Source organism: Alosa sapidissima, chromosome 15 (genome assembly GCF_018492685.1).
Source record: "Alosa sapidissima isolate fAloSap1 chromosome 15, fAloSap1.pri, whole genome shotgun sequence".
Lineage (NCBI taxonomy): Eukaryota > Metazoa > Chordata > Actinopteri > Clupeiformes > Clupeidae > Alosa > Alosa sapidissima.
The window spans coordinates 10,195,891-10,206,198 of record NC_055971.1 but is presented as its reverse complement, the minus strand read 5'-3'; the positions used below and the strand labels follow the sequence as shown (position 1 = coordinate 10,206,198).

The following is a 10,308-nucleotide window of genomic DNA, read 5'->3' as shown; positions in this document are numbered from 1 at the left end:
CTGCTCTTTTGATATCCACTACAAAATGAGATTTTGAAAAAAACCCTCTACTGATTAGTCTGAGACTATTCTGTGATCAATGTGAATTAAATCAACAGTTCAATTAAAATTGAACAGTTACATTTCAACATGAGTAAGGGGAGGGGAGTATGAAGGCTTACATACAACACATACGTGGGGGTGGTTCACCCCATAAACTGACGCGGACACGTCTGGTGGATGTTTGCGTTATGTCAGTATTGTGGCCTTGAACAAAATGTTACCCAAAATTCGTTCTATTTGAACACGACAAGAAGTGAAGTCCCCACCCCCCACCACTTTCCCTTAGAAACACACTTACATAGACACCCGCCTTTATTTTTAATGGTCCTGACTGAAGTTACCCTGAATAATGGATGACCTAGGAAATGGCACAAGATCTACTGCCTGTTTGGGCACTTCGGTCTGCAACGGTTCTGTAGATCCCCAGATCTGCCTCACGCCATGTTTGCACTTGCATGCCCACATCACACATGCTCACAAACTGCAAATATGAGAGCTTGTATTATTGGTTGATATTTTTTATTAACAATAATCATATACAGAAGAAGCATTACAATAAAAATGGTAATGAATTACACTTTGCCTTGGCAGAAGCCTAAACAACCAACAGTCAGAACCTCAAGCAACTCATCTATTTATCCATAAAAGAAAAAAAGATTTCATGGCAAGGACACCAAACCGTTCAACAGTCTTTAAAACTATTAATCCAGGGCCAACACAAGCTAGAAAAAAGCTGAGAGAAAAGTGTTAAAATTACCAACTGAAGCATGTAATTAGATTGTCATACACTCTCATCACATATGTTTAGATGGGTCGGTAACTCACTAGTCATACTTAGATCAAAAGGGGAACAGTCTTCCAGCAAGTCTAGATTAGGCTGTATGCTATAGCATGGAGGGTCATCAGCCTGTCGTACTTTGCGCACGTTTACTCTTCCAGAGGTCACAGTGAGAGGGGAACCATTATAGTCACAGTACACAGTATTCCATTACGCTCCAGTAACCAGCTTATTAGTCAAAAGGCCCTTAAATATTCACAAGCACCACACTGTCGTCATCACAGCCCAGAAGCTCGAGGCAAGCAGAATATGGAGTTGTGCTGGAGGTTGCCAAATGCAAGTTGTTACACACACACAAAGGGGCTGATTTCTGCAAAAATGCTAACAGATTAAAATAAAATGGTCTGTTGGGCAAGGGCCACTGGCTGCTGTTTAAAAAAAAAAAGTTCTTTCACAAGCAGAAAGTACAATTCAATTGCTGAAGTGATGTTGCCCTGCTTGGCAATACCAATCTTGGCATTGGTTACCAATTGTAGCCCAATTCTTTTCCGTTACACAGCATTCCTTTGTTACTTACTTACTTACAAGAGCCAACAAATGTTTGACTGCACTTTACTTGCAACGTGATGTGGCGTTCATGCTGTCAGAAGTGTCAGTTTGGTAAATGCTACAGGTGTGCAATGGGGCATTGTTCAGACAGCGCAGCACAGGAAAGGCAGAGGGCTGATTACAGCCTCCTGGGGAGAATGGTGTGCTGCCCTCACCCCCTACAGCTCCATTGCACTCTCTATGTCCATCCCTCCCTCCCTTCATCTCACTATGTCCATCCCTCCCTCCCTTCATCTGTACATCTCTATCACTTCATCTCCATCTCTCCAGGCCTCTGTGACTGTGTTAAATCCTCAGTTCCATTACTAGGAAAAATCTCATTATGCTCATTGTGCTGTACACTATCACAATGGCCAGCGGATATTTACTAAGCCATGGTCCATGGCTCCAAAACGGACTTCAAATCATTAGAGCATTCTTCTACTGACACACCCATTAACTTTTGAAGGAACTCTATTCCCATAAAAATGTCAGATGAGCAGATACACAAATACGGTCTGACAGATCTGATAGTTGCTGTTCACTGATAAGTGTGTTGAAACACCAAGACTTCAAGATATACCATCCATATGAACACCATTTGGTTTTCGGTCTAATCTGCTTTGCCTATACAGTATATAATTGCACCACCACCTAACTGACTTGAAACAGAGCTGCTAAGCATATAATTATATCTATGTACATTATTTACAGAAAAAGAAAGGTCCTTTTAGACTTCTATATGCTGACTGTGTGCAGACAACACCTGAAATCCCATAGAAACTTCAGAAAAAACATTCACCAGAGGATGAAGCTCACCTTCAAATTTACTTCAATAAGACGCAAGTACTGGTACCAAAAATGACACCTGACTGTAAAAACCGCACATGGAGGGAGAGTATTTTTCAGACAGGAATCTGAAGAATGGATTTGCCATCAGATGGACGTGTGGATCCAGAAGGTCATGAACAAACATTCACGTCTTGTGCTTCCACCAGCAGACAGCAGTGAGATCCTTGGCCAGTGCTGATGCTCTAACAAGGTGCGAGAATGATGAGAGCCCCTAACATGGCCAGCTCTGCGGTGACAGAGCCATCAGAAATGGATAGTACCCAAGAACCCGATGCCTTCACAGCCTGCTGCCTCAGCAAAGCAGAGCTGTCGGATGCGGAGGAGGCCTTGTTTGTCAGGAGTCCAGGATGAAAGAAAGTGGAATAAAAAGGAGCAAGGGCAATGTAGGAGCCAAAAGGCAGTGTGTATTGTATGACTTGCGGTGAAAGGTGCTATCTAGACTTCCACTGCTATTTAGTAGCTTCTCCTGCAGCACCTTTTGGTGCTACAGGGTTTATGTGACAGCCTTGCTGTACGTGTGCTTATTCCCCTCACTCTTCCTCCCGCTGTGTCTCTCCCTCTCTCAAAAAACCAGGGATGTTCAACTTGTATATTCATCAAGGAGAGAGTGCTGGCCCGTTTCCGCCATCACGCTCCAGTTCTTCAAGATGCCATCAGCGGCCGCCCGCGAGGAAGGCAGAGACGCGCGTACGATGGGGAAATCTCACGGTCACGATCGGCCGACAATGCTCTACTTTCACAGACCTCTGTGGGAGATCCCTCTCTCTATTACGACCAGCCTGAAACAGAACTGTGTTTCAGACTGGGCTTGCAATGCCTTCATCATGCCAGGGAATATATCACAACATGTCAGTGTTGGCTTTTTTCTGTATTTGGATTTCTGTATGTGTTTTAAATCCCTGTTATGGGGTTAAATCTTGAAGTTGGACGAAAGCTTCTTGAAAGTTTTTGAGTGCCTACTGTCACACATTTTTTAAACATTTATATGAATAATTTATTAATTAACAGGATACATAACATGATGAACATCTTCCTTCACTAAAATAACCATCACATTAAAATGTCTTGCTTGGAAGGAAAGAAAGGGGAAACAAAATCACCACAGAGGGTATAATTTCTTGTTGACTTCCCTTTCAGAGCAAATGGCGTTACATTACATTTTTGCTTCTTAAAAAAAAAAAAAAAAGATCCAGATTAGTCATATTAGATATTTGGTCTCTGTTCCCTTCTCCTCACCCCGCAGTATAACTGTTTGTGGGGGGAGGATGACCCCCCAAAAATGCTTCAGGATTGCACCAAACTACCACCCCTCCCGTTGATAAATACAAATAAGGAAGTCCATGCTGGCCACAATCAATACCATTATCTGATTAGGCCAAGTGGGCGTTTGCTTAGTAGCCTCCAGGGTCCTCCTATTGCTAAGTCCATCCTTCCGGGTTCCACCACAACTCGCACTATGCCAGAGGGAAATAAAAAGCGATTGGTCAACTCCCGTGTCCGTCAGTGAAATGCGTAGAGCAGCAGAAGGATGGTGCAAACGCCAATGACTCCGCCCAAAATTAACGAGTCCCGCCTCTTCCGCAAGTTGATTCGCTGGATGAGGCTATTGATGGCAGGAAAGCGATCTGAGAGAGAGAATTGGTCAAGGAAAAGAAAAAAATAAATACTAACCCCATTGCCCCTGATCCTTCTCTGATCTCAACAGTCTCTGTTGCCCTCATCTTTTGTAATTGTCACAATGGTGAGAATGCAGCACTGAAGTCACATATCCAGTTGAAACACAGAAAGACACAAAACAAAGGTTTTCTTTTAGATGATGTTCATTCAGCTCAACAGCAGCATGTCTGCTGTAAACATGAACTCCAGAGTTTTGAGAGAGAGAGAGAAAGAGAGAATGATTCTGTGGAGAACTGGATTAGAGCCTGCACTAAGGTGCTTCAGTCAGCTAAAATGGAGCTGAGATGGGGACTAAAATAAACTGCTTTTGACTATTCACAATAGCTTACCAGCAGGATTTTAATATAATTCAAAATTCAAAGTGTTTTACTTATTCAAAACGAGAGAAATTTAAATAATTTATCACTCATTATCAGAAAGAAAAAGGAATGCCGAGGCTAAAAAAAAAGTTCATTAACTCATCACATAAAAATTCTAAACATGGACTATATCCTGTTTAACATAAAAAATAAAAAGACAAAATCAATTAATAAATAAACCAGCTACCAAATAGCATGTAAGAAGCGCCTTACGTGGCGAAAGGTTCACGGTACTTTAGGTAACGTGAACGGATTGGGCTGAGAAAAAGCAACATACAGTAAAACTTCAAATAAAAGCCGAGGCCCAAATAGACGCCTGTCTCTTTTACATGCCTGGTCTGGCAGGCCTGGTTTGTTTTTTAGTTTCGGGTTGTATTTAATCTCCTAAAATCCGCCAGATCGTCAGTTTAAGCCAGTTCTATGGTCCAGATTGCGCACAATAAAGTTCTGATTAGATGGCATTAATAAAGAATGCGCTGGTGAAAGCCAAAGTTCCAAATTGTTTAAACTTTTTTTTGATATGGACTAAGCCTATGTGCAACATTGTCCAATTCATCCCATTTTGTTTGAAATTTGCGCATTAGACAAAATATTTTATCTTGTCATATAACAAGGATAGGCCGACGGTATGCCTATACGGTATTAACTTGTATTGTTCAGCCCAGTCACATCGTTTTGCCTGGCACAGTTTTTTTTATTTCTTAAAGCTCCCAATAATCTTAGAGAAAATACAGTATGTCATGTATGTCTTACATGAACTGATGTTAAAACACATTCTAATTATAAATAAATCATAATATAATGTGGTAATGCTATTTGGATCATCTCTATTATCTCTAACCCTCAATGAACAACATCTCAACACTAAATGAATGATCCGTAATTAATCGGATAGCCAAATGGGTAGGCGTGTATTCAGCGTCTTTGAAATAATTAATTTGATAATATATCCCATCTTTGCAGAGGAGAAGTTTTGTGTGAAAAGAATTAAAGGCCTGTCTCATTTAGACGCCTGTCTTATACATGCAGTTCGGCGATTTTGGAAAATAAAAGCCTGGGCTATTATTTGAAGTTTTCCTATTTTTAGCTGCTGAAATAATGAAATATGTATGCATGAAATGTCACCAAATTTGGCACGTATCCAAAGAATGTGGTGATAATTGACAGTATTTTGTTCGTTTTGGTCCTTTACAGTGAAAATCCCATATAAAAAATGAAAATGTATTTTCTGGAAATGCAGAAAATACTTCCATTGTTTGTACATACCTATAATCAAGGTGAAAAATATGTGAATGTGGGCACTAACAGAAAATAAAGAAAATGGAGATTTCCATTGGGGACAAATAACTCTGTGACACATCTACAAGCTTATGCAACTCACACATTAACACAAACACTCAAAGTCAGAAAGCAAAGGATACTGGCCAAAGTGTTGACCCTGCTCTGTATGGACTTCAAAAAACCCCGCTGTGAGGTCATGTTCTCCTTAGTTGCCATGGCAATGCTATAGAGAAAAGAGAAAAATCAGTTAAACAAGAAAACAAGGTATGAGTGAAAAACTATGAGTAACCTTGACACTCCACAGATGATGGAATCTCTCTGTGTATTAAATTGCATTTTCCCCCAAGACACACATACAACAACCTTAACAAAAATATGTGTGTGTGTGTGTGTTTGGTTGGGTGCAGTAGCTTGAGTCCATTGAAGCTAGGTGGACACATACCCACGCAGACTTTGGTTCAATTAAGTTACTGAAGTTAACCCCCTCAAAATATGCCAAATTTAAGATAATTCCATGATTATTATTCATTTCTATGTATTTATTTTGACCCCCCAACCACACTCTAACTGTGTCCACCCAAATTTTAAACAGTGTAGTTCACTTCACACATACGCAGGCAGAATGGATCAGCATTAATATCCTAAAAACTCAGGAGACCAAAGCACAGCTCAAATAATCAGTAAGACAAAATGCCTCAGGAAAAATGATCCTCAATTAGAGATTAATATCCCAAGACATCGAGGCAGATGTCTTCAAGGGAGAAAAAATATAGCCACGCATTTCCATTTCAGTGAACAAACACATTGGTTTTCCCCTTGGGATTGGGTATGAGCCACTTGAAGAGACTGGAAAGATCTTTGAGTGTTTACTTGCCATTTGTAACAAGTTTGACATTTCTGAGAGGGAGAGTGATCTTAAATCTCACTAAGGGAGAGTGATCTTAAAACGACTTGAGTTAGCAAGCAGAGAAACCTGCCCTTCTTGGGGGCTCTTGAGCTGACTCCAGATTTCTTGTTGTGTGTTGGAAGGGGATTAAATTGCCTGGTGACACTGTAGATCACTCAAGCCCAGGCTCAGCAGCTTTGGGAGGTGTAACGTATAGCCTGGCACTGCTAAGCCTGCCAGCCAGCCTGCCTGCCTGCCTATTCCCCATCCTCCCAAAGGTACCGCAGGCTGCAGGGCCATCCACTGCCAGACACCACAATCTAACAGAGCTGTTGGACCAATCTGACCAGGGAACCGTGCAGTGCCATTGTTAAGACATTATGCAGGAAAACAACCAAGGCTTGGATGACTTGTTTGGCTGCTATCGCGCTTTGATACAATAGGAAAAATTCCCCAAGCATTGACCGCATCATGGTCTGCAAATAATAAAGATAAACAGACTGTTCCATGATGTGGCAATGGCGTGACTACTGTCTGGTTTCACGTTACGGAAACCAACAATGAGCGAGCAGCGAACAAAAAACAACGACAACGTGGAGAAAAGGTTGGATGATAAAAGGTAGGTAAAAAACAAGAGAGGGGCTGGCTAACAAAGCCCACACGCTGTCCTCTGAGGACACGCCAGAGACTCTGGGGGCTCGGCCCAGGGGTGCCTGCAGTCATAAACAAGCCAAGCAATAGCAAGCCCTCCAGAGATCAGGGCGGTACATCACATGGATGAGTAGCGGAGTGTCTCTCTCTGTGTGTATAAGTGTGAGTGTGAGTGTGTGAGAGAGTATACTGGGAGAAACTGTGCGTATGTCTGTGTGTTTTTCAACATGCTGGTAAGGGTCGGCATGGAACACGAGGGAGCTGTAATCTCTGCAACATGAAGACCTTTTACTTTCAAAAGTGCAGGAATGTCTCCATAGAGGTGGATTTAGTTAAACCCTCAGGCGTAGTAAGGAATGAAAATCCCCAGCAGATACACTAGTCTGCCAGTGATTCAGTAGCTCACCTTAAAACCCATACCACGACAGGTGAGGGTTTATAGCATTGCATTGCTTATATGCTGATATCACTGGATTTAAAGTGTTTTATCCCCAATACACCATATACACGTGAATCACTCGAGTGCTAAATCAGACTTAGAAAATAGAACAGGTCATGAACACAGAGGCACTGAGGCACATTTAGACATTGTCGAACTACATCTTTGGCATCTTCGTTGAATAAAGGGGCAATCAATATGGAAGTTCATCAAAAGTCGTTCTTTGGCATCTCTAAAACAGCACAAAGTAAAACAGGCCTCTTGGGTACTCTGCAGAGGAGGGCCTGATGAAAGTTTAAACGGTGTGCTCCTGCATCGCCTCTGCTCTGTACTGAGTGAAAAGACAGAGAGGGTCTGTGACAACGATGCAGACCAGCTGCTGTTGGGTAATTTTCTGCTTGGGCGAGGAGGAGGAGGAGGAGGAGGACGAGGAGGCGAGTTGGTGCTCCACGGCCCACAGGTCTCCTTAATTAAGCACCTGTGCCTGCCGGTGCTTGCGGGCTTCCCCATCAGTGCCCCAACGAGAGGAAGACAAGGAAGGCGAGGGAGATGGGGGAGGGGTAATGAGTTAGAATTGAGGAGGAGAAAGGAGAGTGGAAATGGAGGAAGAGGAGCACTAAGGCAAAGAGCAGCGGGGAAGATAAATTTAAAGGGCAGAACAGTAGGATACAGACAGAGTGAATGATATTGGGCAACTGGCCAGAGGGGCAGAGAAGAGGATGAGGGGAGAGAGAGAGAGAGAGAGAGAGAGAGAGAGAGAGAGGATACAAGAGAGGAGAGATCAGAGGAGAACAGCTGGAGGGAAAGTCATGGATGGAGGGGGGTGGAATGGAGAGGGGAGGTCCACATCCTTCCATTTCTTTCTGGTGAAAAAACAACTATTAAGGAGATACTGGATAAAGGGAGAGAGAGGGGGGGGAGAGAGAGAGAGAGAGAGAGAGAGAGAGAGAGAGAGAGAGAGAGAGAAAGGGTAGGGGAGAGAAGAAGAGAGTGAAGCACAACAGAGGCTTAAGGGGTGCAGAGCTCACTGCTGGGCAGGAGAAAACATCACAGCAGGCAGCGTCTTTTTACTGAAATTGACTTTTTTTTTCCGCCAAAATGAACTAACTGTGATGGCTCAAAAGCTGTTGCACAGTAAGCAACAACTGGGCTTTCCTAGTATTCCCCTTCAAGAAAGGAGAGGCAAAAATGGCTGCCAAGAAAGCGGTCTTGCCAGCTCCACTTTGAAGAGCAGATTTGCTTTCAGCCTAATCAAGAGAGAGAGCCAATCTAGTGCTGTCAGTGAGTGGACAAGTAATAGGTCAGTGGCTTCACGCTGTGCATTGATAAGCCTATTTCACAGTGTCCAGGTGTCCGGCCTCGTTGATGTTAATGATGCCTTAATTGGCAGGGTAAAACGTCTTTGGACTTTTCTTTTGCCGTCTATGGGACTGCTGTTCCACAGGAAGTTGATTTACACAGCGGCCCCATCTTGTGAAATGGGCTAATCGAGGTCTCTCTTCGACTTGGAAATGGAAGTGTCACAGAGAGAAAATCAAAGACAAAAAGATGGCCTTGGTACCGCTCATGAACCAAGCAAAATGTGCTGATCCACAACAACAGTGTTGTTAGACACACAACACACAATAGTGATGCACTAACCTGAAAGTGCACAGAGAAACGTTACACTTGATTACATGGTAAGGGAATGTAAACAGACTTCTTAATGAATGTAGAGAGTCTGAAGTGGATATCAAGCCAATAATGTGTAATTACAAGTACAAATCAATTAATGTATGCTAAAAAATTCTTTATTTAAAGCTGTGTGTGTGTTTGTAGTGCGTCAGTTCAGCACACTCACCTTATAGTGTCTTCGATCAGTCTGTCTGAGCTGTGGGGAGACAGGGAGAGGAGAGAGAGAGTGAGTGATTAGAGAGGGGTTGTGGGGACCGCGTGCAAACAGGCTCTCCTGAATGACTCGAGCTCTGCCTGTGCCTCTGGCTCTCCTCTCTGGGGGGGGAGGCAGGGTCAGAGTAGAGGTGATCGATGCCGAGCTGCAGTGAATTTTGATGGCTCACTTGCGCATATGCGCAGACACTCAAGGCACGCTCGGTCACTTTCACTCTCTCAAAGACACACGCACTGAAACACTCTCTCAAAGGCGCACGCAAACACACACAGGCGTGCTCACACACGCTCATGGGAACACGCTTACACGCGCACACTCATATGGACACACACACCCCTGCTGCTGTGCTTGGATGAGTCCCCAATCTCTCAAAGCCCCCCCCCCACACAGCCACCATGGGCTCCATGCTCCAGCGCACGCACGCGCACACACACAAACACACAAACACACACACACACGCGCACACGCACACGCACACGCAAACTCAAGTCAAATAAAATCACATACACACAAGTATAGAGGCTTGAGCCCTGCCCTCTCTAAAGGTGTTAGGGGATACCACTGCAGTGGGCTCGTGGCAATGCCCAGCAATTACCACAGCAGCCTCTAGCCAAGTGTGTGTGTGTGTGTGTGTGTGTGTGTGTGTGTGTGTGTGTGTGTGTGTGTGTGTGTGTGGTGTGTGTGTGTGAGAGAGAGAGAGTGCGTGTGAGTGTGTGTGTATCAGACAGAAACATCTCTTTCTGAAATGTGAGTCGATGAGCATATAATTCAATGCAACTCAAAAGAACCGATACTAAAACAGGATTATTTGCCTCAAGTATTATCAGGGCAAGAGAAACTGGTGTCACGAGGTTATTATATGTACAG

General features: G+C 43.5%; 1 protein-coding gene across 2 annotated transcripts in view; it reads right to left on the bottom strand.

The window, feature by feature from the left end:
• Positions 1-544: 544 nt before the first annotated feature.
• gosr1 (golgi SNAP receptor complex member 1) overlaps positions 545-10,308 on the bottom strand; it is a 35,628-nt gene continuing 25,864 nt past the window's right edge. For both annotated transcript variants that reach the window (XM_042063596.1, XM_042063597.1), the window contains 3 exons: positions 9,394-9,423; positions 5,718-5,800; positions 545-3,885 (listed from right to left, as the gene is read on the bottom strand). In XM_042063596.1, coding sequence (XP_041919530.1) covers positions 3,761-3,885; positions 5,718-5,800; positions 9,394-9,423 — 238 coding nt within the window. In that variant the 3' untranslated portion in view covers positions 545-3,760. The remainder of the gene's footprint in view (positions 3,886-5,717; positions 5,801-9,393; positions 9,424-10,308) is intronic.